The 26539-nt window shown below is 43.8% G+C and overlaps 2 protein-coding genes across 2 annotated transcripts; both read right to left on the minus strand.

Moving 5' to 3' along the window:
* Positions 1–3659: 3659 nt before the first annotated feature.
* tbl2 (transducin beta like 2) lies at positions 3660–9981 on the minus strand. The gene is made up of 7 exons (XM_075486973.1): positions 9787–9981; positions 8683–8804; positions 8251–8435; positions 7674–7825; positions 6996–7122; positions 4576–4728; positions 3660–4282 (listed from the first exon to the last, which is right to left on the minus strand). The coding sequence occupies exons 1-7, from the start codon at positions 9911–9913 to the stop codon at positions 3823–3825; spliced, it is 1326 nt and encodes a 441-aa protein (XP_075343088.1). The 5' UTR covers positions 9914–9981; the 3' UTR covers positions 3660–3822.
* Positions 9982–10587: 606 nt separating this feature from the next.
* pom121 (POM121 transmembrane nucleoporin) lies at positions 10588–25913 on the minus strand. The gene is made up of 13 exons (XM_075486974.1): positions 25322–25913; positions 22400–22606; positions 21968–22117; positions 21562–21642; positions 21292–21463; positions 21118–21206; positions 20964–21043; positions 19753–19874; positions 19546–19645; positions 19151–19423; positions 17479–18960; positions 16363–16461; positions 10588–12259 (listed from the first exon to the last, which is right to left on the minus strand). Exons 1-13 carry the CDS (start codon positions 25891–25893, stop codon positions 12159–12161), a joined length of 3528 nt encoding a protein of 1175 aa, XP_075343089.1. The 5' UTR covers positions 25894–25913; the 3' UTR covers positions 10588–12158.
* Between the last annotated feature and the right edge of the window lie 626 nt (positions 25914–26539).

Here is a 26539-nt window from a genome sequence, read left to right on the forward strand (position 1 = left end):
ATTGCTGGGTGACAGAGGGTACGCCTGCCAGCCTTTTCTGCTCACTCCATTTGCAGACCCTCTGGAGGCACAACTGGCATACAAACATGCCCATGCCAGAACAAGGGCCCGGATCGAAATGACATTTGGCCTACTGAAGGCACGCTTTCAGTGTCTGACCCACCTGAGAGTCAGCCCAGACAGGGCATGTGATATCATTGTGGCCTGTGCTGTCCTCCACAATGTGGCCTGTCTGAGAAAGGAGAGGGCCCCCAGAGTGCCAGCTCTCATAGACTGGGACATTCCTGCCATCTTCCCGGATGACGACTGTGGTCGGCTGGTCAGAGACCAATATGTGTTCAATTATTTTAATTAATATGCATGTTGATTTAAGTTGGGCCTGCAATGGCAGAGGAATTTTTGTTAGGTTTTTGGGCTGTATAGGCAAGGCAATTTTATTTGTATAGCCTATTTTTACAAACAGTTTGTCTCAAACTGCATGCTTTGATTCTGTGCTTTTTGTCTTGTAGAGCACTGTGTGACTTCAGTTTTGAAAGGAGCTGATGGTTTACCTGCTTTGATTCATCCTTGTTCAATAAAGGAACGTCATGGTACACTCTAATGTGTATTTATATGGTGATGTACTTTATGTGTAGTCTGTGGGAAACTAAATTAGTGGTTCATCTAAAATCATCAGTTATCTAAAATGATTGTAATTAATGATCACAAATGTTTCAATAATGATAGTGGGTATAGTTAAATGTTTTAACAATATGTTCTAGGCAGTGGAATAAATATTGGTTTCCATTTGTGGCGACCGCTGACTGAGATAAGGAATGAGATTTAGATCCTGGAACTTAGCCTGGTCTGGAGCAGGCTAGCTTCACAGAATAAATCTCCATGGTAACTTAGGTCTTCCCTCTATCCCACTTTTGTGCAACTGGATCACGGATAAGTTGATCCAGGATAGCCAACATATCCCGGCTTAATCCCTTATCCTACTTTTGTGCAACGGGCCCCACGTCTTCCATGCTGAGCGTGAGTCTGCCCCCAGCATGTGTGCGCGCACACTGGTGTGAACTCATGTGCACAACCTCGTCCACAGAGGGGGAGGGACCTGAAAGTTGTATCAGTCCGAATTTTCCGACTTTAGACTCGGAATTTTGAAAACCTGCCGACGGCAGCTTTAAGTTTTTCTTCTTCAAGTAAGGTCAGTGCTGAAAATGAGGCGTACATTACACCATTAAGAAAAAAATGAAACAAAAGAGGCTGCTACTGTTATTGCCATCATTATAAACAAAATTTAAAGAAAAAAATAGGAGAAAACTGAAGCTTATCTGGCATCTGAAGAGGGAGTCCAGTTTGAAACCCCTATTGTAAACCTTTCTAAAAAATAAATAAAATAACTCAGTACAGAAAATGCGGCCAACATCACCAAGAAAAAAAGCTGTTACGATTACTGTACTTCACAAGCTATAGGAGGTGCACACACAACCGCTCATTATACAAAAGAAAAAAAGAATTGGGAGGGAACTGCAGCTTATCTGGCATCTGAAGAGGAAGACCTTTTTTGTAAAACTACCTTAAAACCTAAAAAAGGGGAGTTTCTGTAAGATAGAATTTCCACGTCTTTGGGCAGGCATAACATGCATGGGGTCAAAACACTGTTGCGTTTTTTTTCTCTCTCTCTCTCTCACTCTTTTTTTTTTTTTGTAACGAGTAACTAAACCGAACAATGAAAATGTATTGGAGTAAAAGTATGCAATTAAGTTCGGAAATATAGTGAAGTAAAAGTTAAAGTTGTCAAAAAAATTTAAACTCGAGGAAAGTACAAAGTACAGTAGTGAAGTATTTTTACTTCGTTACTATACAACACTGGTCTTAACGCGCAATTTTAATTTCTTTCCATAACAAAGCAAATGAGATCCGTTTTTGAAAAATCTAAGATTTGACAATTTACGACGTTATAGAAAATCAACTGGTCCCTACCAAGTCTTATAATGAGGTAAATACAGCTTCAGAATGAGAACAACACATGACACGTTTCATTGTCGTTATTCATAAAAAAGAAAGATAAATTATTCATCAGCAAGTGTGAACAAGTCGATAAAAGCTGAAGTTTTTACACTGAAAAGGGTTCACAGGATGAAAACATTCAAATCAGACTTCCCAGGAGTGGACCTGTACAAGTTCACCCAAGGTCAGAGTGCTACATCTCAGACTCTGCAGGCCTCAGTTAGCACGTTAAAGGTTAAAGTTCATGACAGTAAAATTAGAAAAAGACGGAACAAGTGTGGCTTGTTTGGAAGGGCTGCAGGAGAAAGCCTCTTCTCTCTAAAAAGAACATGGCAGCACAGCTTAGGTTTGTAAAGTTACATCTGAACAAACCACAAGACTTCTGGAACAATGTCCTTTGGACAGATGAGACCAGAGTGGAGATTTTTGCTCATAATGCACAGCAGCACGTTTGGAGGAAACCAAACACAGCATGTCAGCACAAACACCTCACACCAGCTGTCAAGCACGGTGGTGGAGGGCTGATGATCTGGGCTGGTTCTGCAGCCACAGGACCTGGGCACCTTGCAGTCATTGAGTCCACCATGAACTCCTCTGGATACCAAAGTGTTCTAGAGTCAGATGTGAGGCCGTCTGTCTGACAGCTAAAGCTGGGCTGAAAGTGGCTCATCAGCAGGACAAAGATCCCAAACACAGCAGCAGATCTACAGCAGGATGATAGAAAGAGAAAAAAATCAATGTGTTGCATTGGTCCAGTCAAAGTTCAGACCTCAACCTGATTAATGTGCTGTGGTGGGACCTTAGGAGAGCTGTACAAATGCTGAAAACCTCAATGAACTGAAGCAAAGTCGTAAAGAAGAGTGGGCTGAAATTCCTCCACAACAATACGAGAGACTGATAACGTCATACAGAAAACTTTTACTTTCGGTTATTGTTGCTAAAGGTGGTTTTACAAAGGAACGAATCATGGGCTGGACCTAGTTTTTCACACGCTGCCTCTGAATTTTGGCTTAGTTTTTGTTAAGTAAATATTGAAATGGCGAAATATGTCACATGTTGTTCGTTTGAAGTTTTATTTGAGCTAATTCTAAGATCTGGTAAGGATGAGATTCTGCTTCTGTTCTGAACAATTTTAGGTCAGAATATTCCAGATATTGTTAATTACTGTGCGACCTTTCCAGGACTGAAGGATACTCTGAACTCTGCAGCTACAATTCTTGGAGAATTTTGATTAAGAGAATAAGATATAGCTTATGACACCAGAAGAGCAGCTAACAGGGGTTTCTGGCCTTTTTTTTTTCTCCCAGCATGTGTGGCACTGAGTTGTTTTTTTTACTATATCTTGAAACATGACCATGTCCACACTGGAGTCACAGTGTCAGTGTTAATCAGCCTGGTATTTGACCACGAAGACTTGTTTCTATGGAAACCGCAGCAGATACTCATGGTCCGCTGAGAATGCTTGACAGCCTGTCAGTGCATACTGTACAGAACCATGACTTTAAAATGAAGCAGCTAAATAGAATTTAGCCACCTTCTTTATTATTTACATCTGTGCACTTCTCCTGTGAAGAAATGCTGGGTTTAAGTGTTCATTGTAGTAATGTGAGCCACTTTCAACAGAATTTTTAAACAAATAAGACGCATAAGACAGCAATGGACACAATGCATTTAATGTTTCCATAAAAAGATATTCTTTATTAAAACTGCATGCAAATTTCAAAATTCCCCGGCCGGATGATTTTGAGGCAGAAGGACGGCTGACACTGAAAGAGAAGATGAGCAGTCTGTATCAGACACCGTCACAATCACAGTGTGTGGGTTCATTCAGTCAACGGGAGCGGCGAGCACAGTGTCCAGGGCGCTCTGAGCCTCTCTGATCTGCTGCTGCAGTCTCTGCTTCATGGCCTCGTTCTGGGCCTTTTTCAGCATGTCCTGCATGTCTCTGATGGCCGCCCGGTAGCCCGGCGCGTTGTGAAACACTCGGATTGCCTTGTCGCCGCTGCACGCCAAGAAGCGGCCGTTAACATCAAATCTAAGCTCGTTGATCTCCTCGCTGTGGACGCCACGCAGGTCCTCCTCCAGCTTTCCGCTGGCCGCGTCGTACATGGCCACATTACAGCCGTCGCTGATGGCCACCACCCGCCCGTCCGGAGATAAGGCCACCCGGCTGCCCTCTGATGAGGCACAGGGAACCGTCTTCAGGAGGTAGGGATCCTGCTGCTTTTTATACTCCACATCTGTGTTCCACAGCTTCCATGTCCCGTCTTTGGAGACAGTGACCATTCTGATCAATAAGAGAGAAAGACATCACTTATTATTCTCGTGCTAAATTAATGAACTAAAGGTATAAAATAGAGGATATCTGGTTCAGGAGAGGGTTATGTGCTGGGCTGGAGCATTAACTTTCTGGAGTTCTCTTTAATGTGAGGTTGCTTGGTAACCACTGGACACATCACATAATTTACAGTTGTCGGTTGGGTCAGTCTTGTTTACAAACTTACACAAGCCTTCCTTTAAACTCAAAGCAACGAGAGTCATCTCTTCAGCTCTGTACTGTCAGCAGAAAGCGGAAATTACCTGTGAGAATCATTGGAAAAGGCAAACGCGTGAACTCCTGCAGAGTGGCCCTTCAAGTCAAACGCTCGTGCCACCTCTTTGAACTCTCCTCCTTTCCCAAAGCAAACCTCCCACACCTTCACATCGGGAGTGAAGCCACAGGAAGCTACAAACCTGAGAGCAGAGACACGCAGGACACATATGAGACATGAGAAGGGCCTCAGACATGCAGCGGTTGTAAAAACTTGGCTGCCTTTACAGCTGGCCAACAGTATCACAAAGTACTGAGTCTACAACTACATGTCTACTACTATGTCATGGAGCGTTATTTTGCTGTCATATTTATTTTTTGGTCGAATAAATAAATAAATAAATAAGTCACATTAAACCAAATCTTATTCCAAAGCTGAAAAAAACATATTTACAAGAAAACAGAATAGAAATATATATATAGTACATAATCAATGGATGTGGGCTGCCTTTTGTTCCGTTCTCTGCCAACATGATCCCACACTGCTTCAGTAATGTTGAGCTCCGGGCTCTGGGGAGGATTCATCCCTCCATCAGACCTGCTGCCACTGATTTTCAGCCCACTTCTTGTGTCCTTTGGCACAGCTCAGCCTTTTCTCCCTGTTTCCCTTCCTTAAGAACGGCTTCTTGACAGCCACCCTTCCATGGAGCCCATTTCTGATGAGGCTTGGGCCAACAGCAGACGGATCAGCTGAAGGTCCAGATGCATCTCTCAGATCCTGTGTCAGGTCCTTGCTAGATTTTTTTCCCTATTTCTTGACTTTCAGATCCTGTTCATCTGCTGTAGATAGTTCTTTAGGCCTGACACTTCTTCTTCTGTCCTCCACTTGTCCAGTTTCCTCAAATGTTTTAAGGACACACTGCACACCATGCTGAGATATGCCAAGTTTTCAGCTAACAGCTCTTTGGGAATCACCTTGTTGCTGCAGAAATCCTGTTTTCTGTCTGTCACACTGTGTTATCTTTTGTATTTTCTGTGAAACCAACTAAATAGGATCAAATTATACATTTAGGCTGCTAGCAAAAAGCGCCTAAAGATCCAATTTAAAGGGATACAAGGTAGTTTAGCGGCAGTATAGCGATCTCTATTGGTCAAACTGAAATTCTACACTGTCGTAAAAATGCCCACCTGTACACACCCACTAACCATCGTGGCGAATGCTGCCATTGTGTTATTTAGTCAGTGCAGTTAGGTCATCTGATTCACAAGTGTAGACTGCCCACGTAAGATACTATAATCAGAGATTTTCTGAAGAGAGAACTCAAGATAATATGCTATAGTACTGTTGCTGGAGGAAGTGGCCGCGGGGACAGGGACGTCTGGGTTTCTCTGCTCAGGCTGCTGCCCCCGCGACCCGACCCCCGGACAAGCGGCAGATAATGGATGTATGGATGTATGAATGGATGGATGTATGGATGGACTGTTGCTGATCTTGAATGGGATTCTTCCCTCATCATGGTGTATTCGTGGAGTGATTCCTTTGTATTAGCAGACACTTACAAAAGTTACATCTTAGACAGATGCGCGCAGGCACTACCAACATACACGCCGCAATAAACGCAGACTAGCTCTACACTATTCCGATTACAATCACAAATTAATCAATTTTCATTTGTAGATAACAATTCTTGTTCGGATCAAAACGCTATTCTTATTCTAATCAGGTCAGTCCGTGTATTTCTGAAGCTAGGCTACGTCTCAAACTCAGGAGGAATTAGAGCACCATCATCACCTGTCTCTTTGCGATCTAAAACGCAGATCACTATGGTAGATGAACAAGATCACGCTTGGAGAAATTTCACAAAGATGGGAAGTGCCAACATCGAACGTTTCATATTCAGTCTGTGAAAGGCAGAATATGAAACGCTTGGTGTTGGCTCTTCAACGCAAGCGAACACATAGCTACAACTACAGCTAGCATACAGTACCTAGCTAAGTGCCGTAAACACAAACGACTCTTCTCGCGCATCACGACACTTCAGAAGCGGGTCGCTCCTGCCGAAGTTACATATGGGATTTTCAGCATACAGACCCCTGTTGGGAGCGAGACAGGCTTCATTCGCTTACTATTGACTTGTTTAACCTTTGTTAAACTCCTGAAGGCTATAATTTTAGGTGAAAATGCTACCTAGTGCCCCTTTAATGTTGGTTCTTAAGTTTTCTGTTATTAATAGAAACAACACTGGTTCATCCCTTGAGTTATGTATCTTTTTTAATGCTCGAATGATTCATAGGTTGTTAAAAAAATATTCCTCTGAAAACAGTCAGGTACAAGGACTGGACTGAAAATGGGTGAAAAAGCAGCCAACCTGGAAAACTGCTGATGAAAACCACTTTAAAAGATTACAAGAATATAAAGAAATGAGGGCTGGAACATGACTATAAAAACCTTCAAATTAGTAGGACTGACCTTCCACAGGGGGAGATTGCAGCATAAGAATTGGTCATTTGATTAGTGTTGATGGAGGCCAGCAGCTCTCCCTTCAGGTCCCAAATGAGGATGTTGGTGTCTGTGGAGGCACTCATTATAAACTTTCCTGCAGAGAAGAAACAAAATTAAGTCTAAAACTGATGACAAAATAGAAGTTACCTTTAGTTATCTTTCCAGTATCTAAAGAATTCCAAAGACATTTCATCACACAATGATTTGACAGATTTGAAGGCCTTTCTGCTCATGTGAATAAAATCTGACGTTGAGGTTTTAACGGATGCAAACAAAAGAAAAAAAACAACAACTTATGGTTGTTAAACATTGATCTTAGCTTTATTCACGAGTTCCAACATTATTACTGCAACTATGTGGAATAAAATAAATAGTAACTGGTGTCAAATCGATGTGTCAGCTGGGAATCAGTCGAAGGAGAAAGTGCAAACTTGTACCAAATCCTTATCAGTTATATCACAAAATGATCTATCATACACTAAACACTCAGTAAATTTTAGCTATGGGCACGGTTCATTCTGAAGATTGGGTTCACCCATTTCTGAAAAACAAATTACTGTGCATCACTGAATCAAAAACACAACACTAACAACAACAAGAACTGCAGGTTAATGTGTAACTTTAAGATATTCACGTGGTCTGTACCCGTCTCTGCGATGCCGATGTTGAGTATAGCGGCCTTGTGTTTCGGTGGGAAATCCTCCGAGGCAGCTTTAAAGTTAAAGGTGCCGTCATCCTTCTTGATCATTTTGAATATTCGAATAGTATCTCCATTGGCCAGCCAGGTGATAAAAGCCCTGCAGGTGAAATGCAGCGAGTCAGTGAAGGCAGGGTGGGATTATGATGGAACTGTGCAGTAGCCTTATGTTACAGGTGTGGCTGTGTGCACCTGGTTCTTTAAATTGTTAAGTAATTTATATCACCCTCTGATCATAAACTGACCTAATATACTTCAGTGCAGACTTCTAATCCTTGGTTGGCCTGCGAGTGCAGCAACAACTCTCCGATTAATCAACTGAAATAGTCTGACAGCTGACTAAACTTAAGTAACGTAACAAGCAAATTTTCAAGTCAAACATTTTGGACTTAATCTGAGGGGTCTAGTTTAAGGGTTTATGTTACAGTACATACAGCAGAGATGTATGTCACACTGGTTGTGTCGATGGATGCGGTGACTTCCGACACAGACAGGGACTGCTTTATGTCGGTAAGAGGGACACACCTGGAGTCTGGGCTGAAGCGGACCAGCGTGGCGTGATCCAGCTCCACATTAGCTCTCAGACATTTATGTTCCCGCTCCAGGAAGTCTTTGGTGCTCCAAATCCGGACGGTGCGGTCGTCAGCGCAGGATGCCAGGTACTTCCCGTTGCTGCTGAAATCAAAACACGTCACGTTCCCACTGTGGCCCTGAAAAGCATGAGAGCACATATAAACACATGCTCAGAAAAAACACGGAGAAAAATGCACAAAGTATCGACAGAGATGGATTATTATTAGTATTGTTATTAGTTGTAGCAGTGAAGACAAAACTAAAAGATTGTAAAAGGCTTTATATCAGTGGGCATAGACTAAACAGAGATGGTGAACAAAGATGTGCATAAACAACAAGCTCTTTCAATCTCTGTGTTTTTGAGTGACAGTGTTTCCAGCTCACCTTCAGTGAGGCTGCCAGCAGTGGATGGCTGAAGCTGTGCTGTGCAGGTTTGTCCTTACGGTTGCGCTGCTTGTCCTGCTTCGGCTTCTTAGAGGCAGGGCCCTTCACAACACTGGCTTCGGCTGAAAGACAAAGAGAAGTACTGAGGATCAATTTTATGAGTGCCGAAGGCCGCTAAAACTCCTCGGATGAGGCGTTTATCATTATCGCAGAAGAGCTCTGACAGAGAGGGGACGCAGTGGCCGATGGATTCAGCAGTGACACACATTTCCAGGTTGCAGCTCCACATCACGGACAACAGATCCAACCCACGATTACAGTGTCAAACTAAAAGGTCCCTGTAAGGAGCGGATAAGTGGAGCTGCTTTTCACTCTCAGGTCAGTCAAAGAAAAAGGCAGATCTAATTTCAATAACCCACCATTCCTGTGATAGAATGGGTAGATGTGAATACTGATCATGATTCTGTCACAAGATACAGAAGTCCAATTCCTTTCCTGTGACTCTGCCATTCTGAAACATTTTCTGGGCCATGCAACAGGATATAAGTCTTCAGTAACTGTGCACACACCTCTGCTTAAAACAGTATTATACGTGTACCTTTTTAGGGGATTAATAAAGTTATTTACTTCAGTCAGATCTGGGGAGAAAACTAATACCACTGGAAATTTAGAGAATAATTTATTCATGATGCATCTGCAAAACTGACTTGGTTTCTAACCTGTATGATGCAAGCATTGCAGTGATCTCACGTTGCGTGTCACTAATATCCGTTTAAACTTTGTCATCAATGAAGAGAGAACCAGTTACTCCACAGAAAGCCGCTATCCCATTGGTCCTTCAACATAACATTTACCGATTGGACAGTGACATGTGACAGTCACTCAAAAGTTACTTTACTTTCTGCTTTCTTCTGTCAGTTTTTTTTATGGTTAGCAATGAATATGGCTGACACGATGCCTCTATTGTACACACCAAATGAAAGATTGAATGAATGACTGAGTTCGTGCAAGGGACCGCTGACGTTGTGACTGCGTTGGTGAGTCGCCGCCTGTCGACGATCACCGCCTCAGTAGCTAGCTACAATTACACTAGCTGGTTCTTACCTGCACACTCCGCTGCCTGCTCTGTTTCCTCTCTTATTTCTTCTTTCCGCTTGCCCACCGCCAATGCGACCAGAACAACCAGTGCACCCAATAATAAAGTCAAGGCAACAAGAGCAGCTACCTCCATGTTGAAAGCTTTCTGCCACGTATTTTTACAACGCTAATAGCTAGCCCTCATTGAAAGGGCACTGCGCATGCGCCCAAAAAGTCTTCCTATGGTGCCGCGTTCTAAACACCTGGTTTAAACCGCAATTAGGACAATGCAAGTGAAAAAAAAACTTCCTCCAACTACGAAGCTTCTGAAAAAAATATAAAAAACCTCCTCTGACTACGAATCTTCTGAAACAAATATAAAAACTCGGAAGAATGGTTGCATGCGCGCCAATGATGACAGTTATATACAATTTAAATTCAGTGGTAATGTTTGGATGGATATTTCAGCAATTTTTTTATTTTTAGATCTCTTCGATCCGTCCCTCATATACATGCATGACTACAAAGAGGTATTGTGGAAAATATAACAAGTTTGAGTAACTCATTTGCTTTGAATGCGTAGCTAATACACGAACACCACATTTCGCTCATTCCGCCGATAGTCAGTGAACGCAGCATACACTACCAGTCTTCAGCGCCACCTAACGGCTCTAACGGATTGGAAAGCAGACGTTTTTTTTTTCCTTGGAATGATTACACACACACACACTCACATAATACATAAAAATGAAAATGTCAGTTTCTCTATCCAATGTACTGCCTCAGTACCATTTTCAAATAAATATAGAATTTTGAAGGATTTGCAAATAATTTAAACCTGTTTTTATTTACATTTTACACAGCATTCAAACTTTTATGGAAACTACAACTACAAAAAAAGAGTATACCGGTAACATCAATATATAATGAGGAGTTGGACACAGTTAAACTAAACTTCAGTGGATCTGGTGACATGATGTCAGGGCAGAAAAGCAGAACAAGACCATGAGGAGTTTAATGTCTATTTGTAACATCCACATCTAAAATTTAGGTTTCATTAATTCAAAACCGATGCTGCTCATTTTCGACAAGGATTACTAAGAACAATTCATTTTTACTTAAACAGCTGACAACTATTTTACTGTCATGTTTGCTTAACGAAAGTTTCATCACCTCAAATGATGGTGCATGTAAGACATTAAAACGAAACTCCCTGCATCACTGAACTTTTCAGTCGTCACAAAGAAGAAAAGGGTTTCAAGTGACCAGACAGCAACTTAAATCAACCTGCTGTTCGGTTCGTGCGGTGTAATCTACTGTAACTGATTTTTCTGAAGCAGGGGGTAATGTGCTGTTGTGCAGATATTTAAAAACTCAATATTCATTACCATACATTTGCATCAACAGTAGTTAAAGGTCAAATATAACCTATTGTTTAAGATCTGTTACTTTTTAATAAACTGCCAAAAGCTTCAGTGCCTGGGAGAAAAAGAGAGGTAGTCTGGCACAAACACACACGTCTCAGGATTTTAAGATGAAATAAAAGATCACATATTCTTATCACAGGCATTAAGTTGAACAGTTGGCTTTGGTTTGTCAGCACAAGTCTAAAGTAGTCATCCGAATCACAAACAAACCCGCAACTTACATCAGTGTTGGCAATCACCATCTAAAAAAAAGGCCATCCACAGGAGGACTCTGGGAATGCTTGCAATGACAAACAATATGAAACAAAAACACAAACCTCTGCACAAACTACATTAAGACATTTACAAGGTCGCCCTTCAGGTGCAGAAACACATCAGTCATTTCCAGGGTCAGAGAGCCAATTAAAAAAATAATTTAAATGCAAACATCTCAGAACTTTACATTTCCACTCCGGCGTGGTGTACCTTATCTGAATCAGCTGTGCATTCCCTCCATTCAGACTCAGAGAATGTACTCAAACATTCATCAACATACAAACCAGTGAACGCATCCCGTAAAAAAATAAATGTCTGAGCCGAGGCTCTGTGTCTCTGCCCGACTCGGCTTTCTCTTTAGGACAAACCAATCGGAGTCCACATACTGTAAAAGGAAAAAAAACTTTGGATATGCTTTTGTTCAGAATCAAACTATTCAAATGTCTTTTCTTCCTCTTCAAGTATAGTACATTGTTATGGGTTCTTTCTCTCCGCTGCTACATCCTGCACGTAGTCTTCCAGGCAGCATGATCTCAGCAAGCGGTTGTGCTCTTTCTAACTCATCTGCAAGCACAATGCTCGGGGCGAGCACGACCCAATGGCAGATGGGAGGGAATCAGAGGGCATGGTGGAGGCCTGATTGCGAGATGTCGGACTTAAAAGGGAGCAGTGTTTGCAGGGAGTCCTCTGAAGGTGGCGTTGGGCACATGCAGCAGGTTACTTCTTCCTGTTGTGTTGCCTCCGTGCCTGTAGCCTCTGGCGGGCTCCAGACGGTTTCGATCCAGCTCCAATAGAGAAGGAGGGAGTTGCAGGAGACCCTGTAAATATAATACAACATGTGTTAAGTACTACTACAACCTTTGCTTCCTCATCTCATTTAGTTATGGCTCAGATATCCATGTAAATGTTATGAAAGACTAAAAATTGATCAAATTTGGGCCAACATGTCTGCAGAGCACTGTGGCGATGATCACACGGAATGGCGAACCTGTAAGCTACGCCAGTGTCTATTTTGTGAGGAGTTTTGCTAGAATTACACCCGAGCTGACCCAGGGACCACAGAAACAGTCAGCATCATTTAACTCACATTCCACAGCAGGTGGAGCTCCAGGTGAGGCGTGTTTAACTTTGTAGAATGTCACATTTAATGCCATTCCATTTGAAGTACAACGCAGCCTTCTTTCTTTGCAGATTCATGTCCACATGTCAATTTTGCTCATACAGTGCCACTTTAGTTTGATACACCCCACTTTACAACTGAATAAAATGTTGGCCAGAGGCAATTAGCTGTGTAAAATCTTTCACCCGATATTTAAACAGAATTGTACATCAATAAAGTACCTATAATTTGTTGGCCCAATCAGAATTACAGATCCATAGTAGCAGCAAAGTTTTTCAGCTATCTGCACACATCCTACTCATTCAGACATTCCAAGGAGGGATGCGAGTACAGAAACAAAGAAACGGGTAAAAAAAAAAATAAAAAAAAAAAAAAAAGACAGGCATAAAAAGAAATGAAAAAAAAAAAAAAAGAAAGACACGAGAGGCTCTGCAGCTCTTCATCTGTTAATCAACTTTCAGCTATTGTGATTGTTCAGGATAACCCTGTCATCATCACCACCGTTAGCTATATTTAAACTCCAGGAACCTTTTCCAATAACCAGTTCTTTAGCAGGTCCTGTCATCAACCCACTCCATTTCATCACAGGATCGAGTTGCTGAGGAGACTTCAGTGTTTCCCGCAGGAAATTGCTTAGTCAAGGTGATGAGTCGTCGGCCGGGGGGGGGGATACTTAGGATTGGGACGGGGGCTGTTAGAGCAATAACAAAGCTGTTTAAGAGCTGTAACACTTTTTTATTTACATTATTAACTATTTACATTAACAAACAGTAGGTGTCGCAATTCAATGTTCAATCAATTCAAATCAATGCTGTCTTTTAAAGCTGCGGTCGGCAACTTTTTTTTAGTCATATTAGCTTGAACTGTCATGGGATTCTGGAAGTAGAATATTAAATAGGCTGTTTAGGAAAAATAACGAATTCTGTAGCTCCCTCTGAAGCCTGTAATCATGCTTGCAAAAACCGAGCGCTCCCGGCTGTTTTTAACCAATCAAGTTAGGGTGGAGGAATCCTACCTGTCAATCACAGCTTGTGCACACGCTGCTGAGCGTGAATCTGCCCCAGCTTGTGTGCGCTCAACACTGGTGTGAACTCATGTGCACAACCTCGTCCACAGAGGGGGAGGGGTTTGGGGGGCGATTCGGAGCTTGTTAGAGGTTGGGGGAGGGACCTGAAAGTTGTATCAGTTCGAATTTTCCGACTTTAGACTCGCAATTTTGAAAACCTGCCGACGGCAGCTTTAGGTGCTGTTTACACATACCTGGGTATTTTGATAAACGAAGACCTTTCCCTTCGTTTGTGCCTTTCGTTTATACACAAACGGAGTTTTTTCCTCCGGCAAAAGTGGAGATTTTTTAAAAACTCCGTTTAGCGTTTGTGTGTAAACTGGTTGAAAGAGACACAAACGGAGTTTTGGGAATGGAATGAGGAGTTGTCGTCATAGTACAGAGCCCCGCTAGCCTAGAAATCTAGACGCCCCTAGGGGCCGCAAATGGAATTTACTCCGGGGCTAGTCTAGTCACTTGTGGTCGTTTTGCGAGGTTCCAAATCAAAACTTAAAGGAGAATTCCGGCATTTTTACAAACATATCCTATCTGTTGGAGACCAAGGAAAGTTGGCCAAAGGGAAAAACGCGAGAAATTTTCATGCCCGCTGTGCAAAGTTTTCCGATTGCGCTGATTTCCATGAAAGCGGGCTCTATTTGATTTGTGCGCACGCCTGTGGAACGCCTGTGGAACACGGAAGCTGAGAGAGGTAAGGTGCGCTGTTTTTAAAATCTCAAAATGTATCATGTCTGTGCTAGCTAATGGTATGGTTAGCCCCTGGGTTGAATTGTATTGCTACTGACACCACGGCCAATTCGGTAAAAAGTATTTTGATACATGTTAAGAGCCTCACGAAAGGTTAAAAGATTGCCCGATAGAGCCCGCTTTCATGGAAATCAGCGCAATCGGAAAACTTTGCACAGCGGGCATGAAAATTTCTCGCGTTTTTCCCTTTGGCCAACTTTCCTTGGTCTCCAACAGATAGGATATGTTTGTAAAAATGCCGGAATTCTCCTTTAATCGAGCCAATCAAATCGTGAGGAGCGGGGTCGGAGGCCAGGCTACCTAGTGACGACAGAGGTGCGACGTTTCAGTGTGTAGTTCCAGAGAGAGGTTTAAAAAAAAAAAAAAAAGTTCCATTAGCTAGCTCTCTTTAGATTTATAGGGAAACGAAGTAAACTTACATCTGAGAGCAATCCCCAGTCAATTGCGAGCATGATGTACCAAAGACAGCGGGCCGATCTTCGTCTCAGCGGTGACAAAACTCTCTGGTAAGGCATTTGAACGGTCAAATTCCGTTAACAGGACGAGAGTAGTCAAAACGGCAAAACCGGAAGTGCGTTGCTCACTGCGGCTAGCTTTAGCAGCGCCGAATTCGTGGGAACAAAATTGTAAACAGCCGGTATTTTGTCAGATTTTCAACACCTTGGGGATCTAAACGACTACTTTTCTCGCCTGAAAATGTTTCAAATGTTGCTAAAGTTTACATAGTTTAGAGCTTAAGAGAAATCAGCTTTTCAGGCCATAGACTACTGACCACAATGTACATTCCGTCGCGTTGACTACTTAAAACTTCTTCATCGCTCTGATTGGTTGTTGCGCCATCCTATTGCGTGGCGTTGAACTTGACAGACAGCCGTTTATCCCGCCCACACTGCTATCCAGCTTTTTGCTGTACGGGTCTGGCTTGCTAGGCTAGAGCCCCGCCCCTATCCGCCATGTTGGCAGGATGCTAGCGTGATAATGCCATTCTCTCCGTCCATTGTTTATCTGGCAAGCATGGAGGTACTAGCAGCATTTCTGTTGTTGAGAGCTATACTCGCTTGTGTGATTTTGAAAATTACAGTCATACAATGTATTGAACAACAAAGACATTTTTCACGGCTTTAGCAGTTTTATAGTCCAGCGCAACGTGTAAAAGTAGCTCAGTCTCGCTATCAGTCCACACACATGAGCCTGGCGCCATATTTTCTTCTTGAAAAGGATCCGGAAGTTCTTCCTGTCAGCGGTTCTCTATTAGGCTTCTGATTGGCTTGTGTGGAATTCTCATTGTTGTAACACTGCCACGGTCAGGCTTGGTGTAATTTAACAGCTCTTGATAGCGTATTTATGCGGATCAATGTAGACGTGTTTTTTTTTTAAAAACGGGGCTGTGTGCACCTAGTTTTTTTTTTCAAACGAAGGTTAGAAAATATGCGTTTCTCAAAATACCCGGGTATGTGTAAACAGCACCTTAATGTCTGAGCCTGGCAAAGCATTATTACTTCGGTTTAAAAAAAAAATAATTTTTTTTTTTTTTTAATCTTGACAATAATGCACTGCGGGAAACACTGGACTTCCATGGGACATATTTCACTCCCAAAAAACAGCCCTGGTGGGGAGGTGGTACTTTTGAGACTGCTCTGGGGCTTGTACTGAACATTTCCACTCTTCTTTCTCAATTATCTCACCGTTCATATCTACACAGCTCTTAAAATATTTTGAATTTATGCTGTACTGCAGGTATAGTCATTACTGTTGGTAAGCTAACTTCAATCGGCTGAGAAGACGCGGGTGCACTGTGAGATGTGTTGGCGGAGTTAATAAAGAGAACTGTGCAACATTAACAGATTTTGCATTAATACAGCTGAAGAGCACTTCCTGGTTGGGACTGCTTTGTAGGCTGCTCTGTGACCAGCCAGCAGGATCACGAGAAGCAAAAGCCCCGGGCTAAGTTCTGGGAACTGTTGGTCAAAGACTGACTAATATTGACTCACCAAATGGAACAGCGCTGAAGCCTTGGACCGGAGTTCCAGGACTTCCAAAGGGAATTGGACCTGGAGCAGCACTCTGACCAAACGATGGAGTGGATGTCCCTGCAGAGGAAACAGCACACAAATTAATTAGATCAAAAGACCATCCGCTTAATTCAACAAATACACATGTAGGCTGCTCTTAAACTGTAACATTTTTAATTATTTCCGTTAACTTTTTCCAATAAAAGTGCCAGTCTGCCAGTTTCATACAGAAGTTAAATAGAAAAGGATATTGACTGAACGGTATAAAGGCTGAGTTATACTTCTTTTAACTGCCCTTGCGCTTGCGTCTTGCGCGTATGTTAATGACTCGAGACGTTTATACTTCATTTTGCTTTGTCGGCGGTTGCGTGTGCTGCGTGGCGATTCACCGCCAGGACAGTAGGTGGAGCAGCGGGTTTTTTCAATGACAAGCCTACTATGATAAAAGGAAATTCACCGCCAGGACCTCTTTGGCAAGTCTCTCTTCCATAGATTCATGCTTCTTCTTCTTCTTCTTCTTGTAAATAGCCGGTATTTTGTCAGATTTTCAACACTTTGGGGGTCTAAACGACTACTTTCTCGCATGAAAATGTTTCAAATGTTACTAAAGTTATATATTTACAGAGTTTATAGCTTAAGGGAAATCAGCTTTTCAGGCCGGCTGATTTCGGCTCGGGCAGGAGTGAAGTGCACTGTGTGTAAACGCTCTGCATACTGTCAGATCGATCAAGTAGTAGGCGGTTTCGACCACAGCCAGTGGCTTGCGCTTGCGTCTTGCGTGAAGTTTAGAAAATTGAGGTGACACACGCAAGCACGCAAAGGGGGGGCTTGCAACCGCGCAAGGGCTTGCGTTGCGGCTTGCGTCTTGCGTTACCGACTATAAACCAGGCTTAACAGAGCGCACAGCTGCAACAGCCTGTAAACAGAATGATTCTGACCTAATGATCAAACACACAGTTTGGATACTGCCTGTCTACAAATGTCACACCCAATTTTGAATAATTATTAAAGACAAAAGTGTGTTGACGTCAGATTCAGAACTTTCCTTTTTAGGTTTGAAACACAAATAAAACACAAGCTTTCTTTATTGCTCACCAAAAGCTGGTTTGTCTGTAGCAGTAGCCCCAAAGTTGAAGCTTCCCATCTGTGTTGCAGGATTATTGGAAACAGGAGTTCCAAACTGTGGGCATGGCATACTGGCACCAAAGTTAAAACCGGCGGGTGCAGGCTGAGCAGGACCGGAGGGAGCCGGCTGCGGAGCAGAACCGCCAAATGCAAACGTGGCTGAGGAGGAGCTCTGAGTCTGGGTTACTGCACCAAAGCTGGGTGCAGCTGAGGGTGCAGCTGAAGGAGCTGGGGCGGCACCAAAAGCAAAACCAGTGGAGCTGGATCCAAAAGCTGGTTTAGCTGGAGTTCCAAAAGTGGTTGCTGTTGTAACAGCTGCAGCCCCAAAAGTGAAAGGGGCAGAGGCGGGGTTAGAGGCAGGCGCAGATGGTGCACCACTGCCTCCAAAGGTGAACGGCTTTGCCTGTGCTGCTGAAGAGCCGAAGGTTGCCTGCGTCGCTGGCGCTTCAAACGCCGGCTTTCCAAAGCTGAAAGTGGACTGGGTGGTGGTGCTGGTGGCGGCAGCAGCAGTGGAAGCTGTGTTGGCCATAGCGAAGCCTCCAAATGAAGCAGTGGTTGTGTTCTGGCTGGGTGCTGTCTGGCCAAAGCTAAATACCTTCTGGTTGGCAGCCTGAGGGTTTGGCTGTGTGACACCAAATGCGAAGGTGCCTTGGCTGCTGGTGGTGGTGGTGGTAGCAGCAGCGGCTGGGGCAGCAGCAGGGGCACCAGCTGGTGCTGCTGCAGTGGTGGTGGCTGCAGCCCCAAATGGAAACGTGCTGCCTGTATTAGGAGGCTGCACTGAAGCAGAGCTGCTACTTGTTGTGGATGGGGTGGGCCAGTTTCCAAAGAGTGATTTTGCTGTGGTGATAGAGCCTGTGGAGGTTGTGCTGGCAGGGATGTTGTTGTTAAAGCCAGAAAAAGCATTTGGGGCAACTGTGGTACTGCTCGTTGATGCGCCAAATAATGAGGATGTAGTACTCGCTGGAAGTGTAGCGGCTGCGGAGGTGGTGGTGATGGAAGGGGGCTGCGCAAAGGCTGCAGCAGCTGGAGCATCTCCAAAGATGGGCTTGAAATTTTGGACAGGAGGTCCGCTTTGTGAAGATGGTGTAGCTGAGGACGTGGTGGTTGTAGCAGGAAAGATGGGCTTGAACCCTGCAACCAGCCGCGGGTTAGTGTTGCTGACTGACTGAGAGCCGCTCGCAGGGGCAGCAGAAACAGTGGCTGGGGTAGAGGTGGAAGAAGCAGAAGGGGTACTGATCGGGGTGGACAGACCAAACAGGGTTGGTCCCATTACAGGTGCTGCAGGGGTGCTGGTGGGAGCCTTGGAGACCTGACCCAGCACCTGAGTGAAGGCAGAGGGTTGCCCTACAACAGCAGAGGAGGCCTGAGATTGGGAGGCAGGGGGGAGTTGGGCTGTAGTCGATAGCTTCAGGTTTAAGCTGCTGCCTTGTACAGGTGTGGTAGATACAGACACTACAGACACAGTGAGATACAGAGCGAAAATTAGATCAGAAAAGCATGATATATATGGGAAAATGTAGATTTAAGCTTTGTGAAATCTAACTTCAGTTTTACAGAACAAGTATACAATATTGATAAAGATTCCTTTATTGTCGCTATATGTGGAAAACCTTTACGAACACCCTCAGTTCAGTAAGCATACCTGTGGTTGTACTGGCAGCAGATGTGGAGCCAGCAGAGGCACTAGTCTTCATCTTCAGAGCCTCCAGCAGCGGGTTAGAGGCTGCAGGTGCTATACTGACACTGCTGCCTGGGCTGGGATCAAGGTTAATCACTGGGATGGCAGAGCTGGATGTTGTGGGCAGGGGAGCTGCCAGAAGGCTGCTCAGGGTGGTGGTGCTGGTAGAGTTGGTAGACAAGGCAGGCTGAGTGGAGGTGGAGGCTGGAGGAGAGACAGACTTCTCTGGTTCTGGAGCTAAATTTGTTTGAAAAATTAGTAAGAGGTTAAAACGAGAACTAAAATTTAACTGTTTGTATAAGTGGAGGTCAACAGTGTCTCATTAAAGTGCAAAGCAAACTGTGGCTGATTTTACTCACCAGGTGTCTCCAGGACTTTCTGGATCTTACTGATGCCAGCCTTTTTCTCTTCATCGAGATCTTTCGCAGTGACCGTGTATCCCAGTTCAGGAGGTGGGGGCTGAAAGTTCACAAGCACCAGCGGTAAAACAGAGAAATCTACATCACTGCAAAGTGCAAAGTACACTAACAAGGGTTTCTAGTCAAGTCTGAGATGGTTGCACAAACCAGAGAGATGTGATCATCCCGGTGGCTGGACACCAGCTGGATCTTCCGTTTTCTCTTCCCACCACTGCCAGTAGAGTCTGTTGACATAGTGACTGGGACCTTGGGGACTGGAGTCAGTTTTGCTGCAACATCAACATATAATGGACATTTAATCTAAAGCCATGTCAGATCTGTCCTTTTTAAAGTAAGGTTAGTGAAACAGATCTGCAGTTAGGGCTGTCGCAGTTGAGGAATTCCCCCTGCGGTGAGTCAGGGCAGCTCAATATTGCGGTATGCGATATTATTGCACTATCTTTTTTTTTTACTCCATCTATCTAGCAAATTCGTTTGTTAATTACCAAATTACTAAACTCATTGCAATGTTTCAACTCAACTCAACTTTATTTATAAAGTCCTTTAAAATCAGCCGTGGCAGAAACAAAGTGCTGTACATGAATAACAACACACTTATGAAAACCCTCTCCGATGGTTGCGCACGTGTACTTGCGTGCGACTGTGGAGAGCAAGAGGAAATCTCTCCTGGTTGTTGCACCACCATGCCAGGAGGTTTTCATTAGGGTCGATGGGCTCCTCCTGCAGGTAGGTCGGCTCTCTTCGGAACGGTTGCCAACGTGCTTGTCCGTGACATTGGCAGGTCAACCAGCCACCGTGTAACGGCGCCTGTTAGGCCTTTATGTTCGTCACCGTCTCTGCTGTACTTGGCGACTCGAGCAAAGGCTTCGTCGACTCCAAGTTGTCGGCAAGCCTCGACATGAGGTGCTCCGCGACTGTGTGGCAGGAGGCCGCGGCAACCGCGCCTCAATAGCTGGATGGTAGCTTGCTAGATGAGCCCTTAAACTCGTTTTACTTGAACCGTTTTGCCGCAGATTTGAGATTGCCTCATTTAAATTAGCTGGTTCCCCCTTTTCATTTGGCTGAAAGCCGAATTGCTAACAAAGGGGCGAAGTAACATTTAGTTTTGATACCAGTGCAACTGCCATTGTCTCCTTCTCAACGTGTGTTGTGGTGAGATCAGGTGACGTGCGGTGGGCTTCTTCATATCGCGATATTTCATTTTTGCGGTTACCGCGACAGCCCTATCTGCAGTCATGTTAAAGGTGCATTGATCCATGTGCTGGACAGATACAGTCTCTACACAAATACAGACTATATGACGAGAACAGAGAAGCTTGATATTAGCTATACAGAGATCCTGTGAAAATGGGACTTACATTTAACAGGAGCCTTGTCAGACGCCGTCTGATCCGACCTCACTGAGGATGCCGAGCTGGGAGACTGTGCATCATCCTCTCTGTTGATAAAATCCCAAGTTATAAAGTCTAATTCTGGATTTTTGTTGATGACTTTTAGCTAACAGAGACAGACCTGAGTCTTTTGGAGGCTCCCTCTGGAGTCTGAGAGCGAGACGATCCAGGACTGGACAGAGGAGAGCTGGGTGCTGATGGTTTCTTCCACTGTAAATTTAAAGGTGGATATAAAAGCGTCACAACTCCAGTTCATCTCTGCAGACGTGCAGCATTAATACAGTAGATAACATACTTGGCTGAGGCCCATTGAAGAGCTGTATGAGCTTTGGATGGCATTTCTCCGGGTGCCGGGGGTTCCTCTGGGGGAGTGGACCACAGTGCCAGAGCTGATGGAGGAGGTACGGGACCTCTTCATGATGTGCTCCTCTGCCACCGAGGTCATGCCTCTTTTCAAACTTCCTGGTCTGGGGAACAGAGGGGAAAACATTTCAGCCTCCACCTAAACAGCAGCACATCACTTCGTCCAGCACTACGGTCTTCATCTGATCCACTAACCACTCACTTAGGGACCAGCTGTAACAGTGTTCCATTGGGCAGAAGAGGCTCAAAAGCAGAGTGTGCACTTCCACCGCTGTCATTACGCCTAGGAAACGAAGATGGATTTCAAAGCACATATTATCAATTTTGTTCTTGACCATTTCTTACAGTGATGTTATTTGAAAACTATATTTGAGCTTCAGTACAGTCTTCATACTCTGTGTTTATGTCCACCTCGAGAAAAGGGTGGTAAAGGGTGCCTCCTTGAGAATTCAACTCAATAAATTATTGACAATCATTAGAATTATTTTTTAATTGCGCAAGAAAAAGGGTATGTGGTATGAGAGTTAGAAGTTCTATCTGCAACAAAATTCGAGTTGACATGATAAAAGCTTTCATGTGCCGACGTTCAGAGCATTTCAGTCTGGTACCTTCTTTTGCTTTTCTGCTCGGTTGTGAAGCTTCTGTCCTCATCCTCCACTTCTCTCTTGCGGCTTTCCTTCAACACCTTGAGGACGCTCTCTCTGGAGCAGGGGTCTTCGGGGACCCTAATGAGCCCTGCACAACTCAGATGATCCATACTATGAACAAAAAAGCAAAATCACAAGAGTTCAAATCACAATGCCTGCAAGCTGTGAACGCAGTATTAGAAACACTTCTTAATGCAATGTAGATCCGTAAAGAACTACTTGTGGCATCTCAAGAGCTGTATTAACATTGCGTTGATAAATGCTGCATTACTGGCTTAATCAAAGACCACATGATATCAAATATACACAATTTCCAAAGCCAAAACTGTTGAACTGGTTGAAAATCATTTGCAAATAGGACAGAGTAATGTGAAGCACGGTATCTGCAGAGACCTGGGGCTGCTGTGGTCGGGCCTGGCGATCTTCACTGTGACCGGGCTGAGGGCAGCCGGGGAGTTACGAGGGCTCAGGATGTTCTTCTTTCTGAAGCCGTCCCACCTGACAGGAGGTAGGACTCCCACTGACGAGACGCCCGGCTGCTGCAGTGGGTAATGGCGCTGTGGGGTGATGTGGAACCGGCCCACTGTGCCCAGTGACTCCCTGCAGGGAACCAAGCAATGTGATGCAAGAGTAAGAACATGCGCATCTAGTTATTATACAATACGCGTAACATACCACATCCTCCTTTTCTTGGAGCCTCATTTGAGACCTCTGTCCTTCATTTTTTTTTAATGCAGCAACCATTATTGCTGTGATGTTTTTGTGACCCCACAGATGCCGGTCATCTTCAAGGAGGCACACTTTGCACCGTTCCACTTTGCTCTCTTCATAAAAAGCAGTTAGGCTGACAACACCATCATTCAGACATCAGATGAGACGCTCTGAAGCTGAAATGTGCTGTTAGTTAAATGAAAAAATGTTTTTAAATGAGACCAAAGCCAATGATGCCGTGTGTTTTTGCTCATCAGGTCCCAAAAAGAATCATCTAAGATGTCATGTGTGCATTTTAGTGTGAGCTCGTCCAGCTGCCTTTCACCATCTCACACAAATAAACTAACTGATTACTCACACAAACTATACAAAGAAAGAATATACAAAGAAACTATTCTTGGACTTTTCCTGGAGTAGTGGACCATTGAAAATAGATAACATGATTACATTTCCTGATTTTTTGTTCATATGTCTGTTATTTCTAAACAGCAGACTAAGCATGTGTGACTAAGTAAACACGAGGATCAGGGATGGCCCAAAGTTTTTTCAGTCTAGCTCAAGTTAAAGCTGCAGTCTGCAACTCTTTTTCAAGCATAATGCCTGGAACTGTCCGGGGATTCTGAAAGTAGTACATTAAATACCCCAATACAATAAAAAATATAGCTGCAAGCAGCGATGTGGGGGTCCTAGCAGAATGGCACAATAGGGAAGGCTTGGGCCGCTCAGGAAGGCGTTGTGAGTCCATGCGCCAAGTTTGGCATCGATACATCAATGCATCGCAGAGATGCGGCCAAATGTCCCGTTTGCGCGTCGGCGTAGAGTTTGATTGGCTGCCACGGTTAAACGGAAGTGAAATAAAAAAAAATCAACATGATAGCTTATGTGCGGCTTGGTCTGAAGATTCTATGTGCCAAGTCCCGTGGAGATTGGACAATCTCAGTGGCCTGAAATACTTTTTGAAGGTTTTCGATTAAATTCAAAATGGCGGAAAATCCAAGATGGCGCTGATGATGCCATGACGTGCGTTGACCTCGTCTTTATCCAGGGATTCCATCGGTACCTCATTTGTGAAATTTGGATCAAGGGGTCCAAAGATATGAGCAAAAATGCATTTTTGCTACATATAGCGCCATCTATTGGCCAAACGTCACCAAACTTCTTGGGCCTCTTACGGCCTTGGTCTTGAGTCTTTGTCAGAAGTTTGACGTCATAACATCAAATGGTTGCCAAGATATGGCCTCACTTCCGGTTTGGCGGCGTCAACCTCGAGTTTGATTGGCTTTTATTGGAAAACGGAAGCCTAATTAAAAATTCCACACGATAACTTTTGTGCGGCTTGGTCTTAAGAGTCTATGTGCCAAGTTTCGTGAAAATTGGACAATCTCTGTGACCTGAAATGCTTTTTTAAGCTTTTTGATTAAATTCAAAATGGCGGAAAATCTAGGCATACGCAAATGGACTTGTCATGATCCAAGGATTCCAAGGATGCCTCATTTGTGAAATTTGGACCAAGTAGTCAAAAGTTATTAGGCTGAATGCACTTTGAACTTTGACGTGTTGGTGGCGCTAGAGAGTAGACTCTTGGGCCATGAAAATTCTTGAGTTTGTGATTGGCACTTGGCTAATTACGTGTGCCAAATTTCACAACTTTCTCGCATTACGTTCATGGGGCTGCCATGGACTTCAATTGCAGCAGAAACTGAACAATAATAATAGGAAAAGCTACTATTCCAATGGGTTCCTGCAGCTTCGCTGCTAGGACCCCCAAAAATGAGTTCTCTAGGTCCCCTATATGTCCCGCTAGGTCCCTCCAAAGCCAGCAGGTTTGTTCACAAAATTGCAGACCGGACCGGTAAAAGGTAACCAATCAGGTTACGAGCTGGGCTCTGCTGCCTGTCAATCACCGATTGTGCACGCGCGATACAAGGTAGGCTCGTCCCCACGCTTATTTATCTAGACTATTGAACTTTATTACGGGCTAGTCTACTTACTGTGTCTTCCATGATCGCAAATGACAGGTGAGTTGATGAATGAGGATCGTGTACGCGCATCTGGCGTGCACTTAGACGTGCACGAGTTCTCATGTGTTTTGATGGGGCGGGACAGGAAGTTGAATAACTTTTTATTTTTCGGTTAAAAAATAAGCATTTCTTGCATTTTGCGACTACGGAGGTCACCGTTTTCAACTTCAAGCGTTCTGATAGATCATGTAAACTCAAAATGCCAAAAATTAGGACTTTACGTATGACAACAACAAATCCTGCAGACTGCAGCTTTAAAGCATGCGGGCTTTCATTTCTACAACTGAGTACAGACAAATCATAAAACATACATTCCCGATGAATAGTTGACAACTTCACTGTTATATTGTAGATGTAGACCTATGACACTTTATTTCCCTTCTCCTGTTCAGTTCTACTGAGGTTTATCAATAAGAGCAATTCTTGCGTTTCTGCCGTTTAAGATTCGTCTGATGGCTCAAAGGTCAACAATGATTAAAACCCGCCAAGACGCTTGAATCTTTTGAATGACAACAACTCAGCCGCCTCTCACAGACCGCAGTTGTAGACGTTCAAACAGCGCGATTTAACCTTGTGAACGTACCCAGTGAATGAAAGCCTCCTGTTTGGTGTATAGACGGCATTGTTGGGTCTACACAGTTTTTCTCGCAGTTGCTCTCGGGGGTTTCTTCCGACTCTCGGCCTCCCAGAGTTCGCTGACGGACTTTCGGGTTTTCCGATGTAACTCCCCATTAGAAAATCCCGGGGGCTGAAAAGAAACGAATCGCTCGTCAAAGCTTCCCTTCGATAAATCCCGGTTTCACTTGGTCTTTGTCTAAAGTGTCCCTCTGTCTCTCGGAGCTCGGCTCTGTTTCTGCTGCTCCTCGTTTTTCCCCGTGCGACCACCGACTCGCCGGTAGCCCCCCAGCCCCACAACCAGCGCCTGAGCACGCCTGGGACGTTAAGCCCACCCCGCGGATTCGGGCCTAACCTGGCGGGAAGAGGTTCTCCGCTGTGATAGTAACAAGCAAAACAACAACCTGCAAGAATTAAAGTCGCGTAAAGAAAAGTCGGAATATAATAAAAAGCGAGAGTTACTAAGCCTAAAGCAGAAAGAAGCACTAAATGTTTCTCTCTAGGTGACATGGCGGCAACGCGCCGCCGGAGGACTCTCATATCCCATCATGCTGCTCTTCTGAAATTTCTTCTTCTTCTTTAGAGTTTGGGCTTACATATCTGAGTTTTGGTGAATCAGCGCCATCTACCGACCACAGACATAATTTACAGACTTCACCATATTGAATAAAACAACAAAAAGTTTGTTGCGCACTTACACTATGGACGCATCATGAAACAATGTGCATTTAAGTGTAAAATGAACGCTACTCGACACCCAGAAACAAAATCTAGGTTAGTCCCACAGTGTATATTTAAGAAACTTTACATTATGATGCGTATCATTGAGGTTATTTTATGTTTATTTTGGTTGCTTCAGTGTGAATGTGGTCGTTGTTTTTTTTTTTGTTTCAATTATGTGTTAAATCTAATTATCTTTTTTGTTTCATTTTGGCCATTTTGTTTCAATTTAGTCTTTTTCATATTGAGTTTGGTAGTTTCCACTTCATTTTGCTGATCTAGTGTCACTACATTTTTTCATCTGACTATTGTTTTATAGCTAATTTATTCACCAGGGACTATGATGAATATTCTTTTTTTTTTTTTTTACTTTGTTGATGATACAGTGCTGATTAGAATTACTAACAGATTACATGTAAATTTCAAGTAGTTTATTTATTTTTATTTAGCATAATAAAACAGGTTC

Source organism: Odontesthes bonariensis, chromosome 16 (genome assembly GCF_027942865.1).
Source record: "Odontesthes bonariensis isolate fOdoBon6 chromosome 16, fOdoBon6.hap1, whole genome shotgun sequence".
Taxonomy (NCBI): Eukaryota; Metazoa; Chordata; class Actinopteri; order Atheriniformes; family Atherinopsidae; genus Odontesthes; species Odontesthes bonariensis.

Coding starts and splice junctions, on each gene's coding strand:
- tbl2 (XM_075486973.1), bottom strand. CDS start 9,913: ATGGAGGTAGCTGCTCTTGTTGCCTTGACTTTATTATTGGGTGCACTG. Junction 8,436..8,682: donor TGCTGGCAGCCTCACTGAAG/GTGAGCTGGAAA, acceptor CATGCTTTTCAG/GGCCACAGTGGGAACGTGAC. Junction 4,283..4,575: donor TTTTCCAATGATTCTCACAG/GTAATTTCCGCT, acceptor CTTATTGATCAG/AATGGTCACTGTCTCCAAAG.
- pom121 (XM_075486974.1), bottom strand. CDS start 25,893: ATGAGAGTCCTCCGGCGGCGCGTTGCCGCCATGTCACCTAGAGAGAAA. Junction 22,118..22,399: donor CCCGACCACAGCAGCCCCAG/GTCTCTGCAGAT, acceptor TTTTGTTCATAG/TATGGATCATCTGAGTTGTG. Junction 19,875..20,963: donor TGACAAGGCTCCTGTTAAAT/GTAAGTCCCATT, acceptor TTGATGTTGCAG/CAAAACTGACTCCAGTCCCC.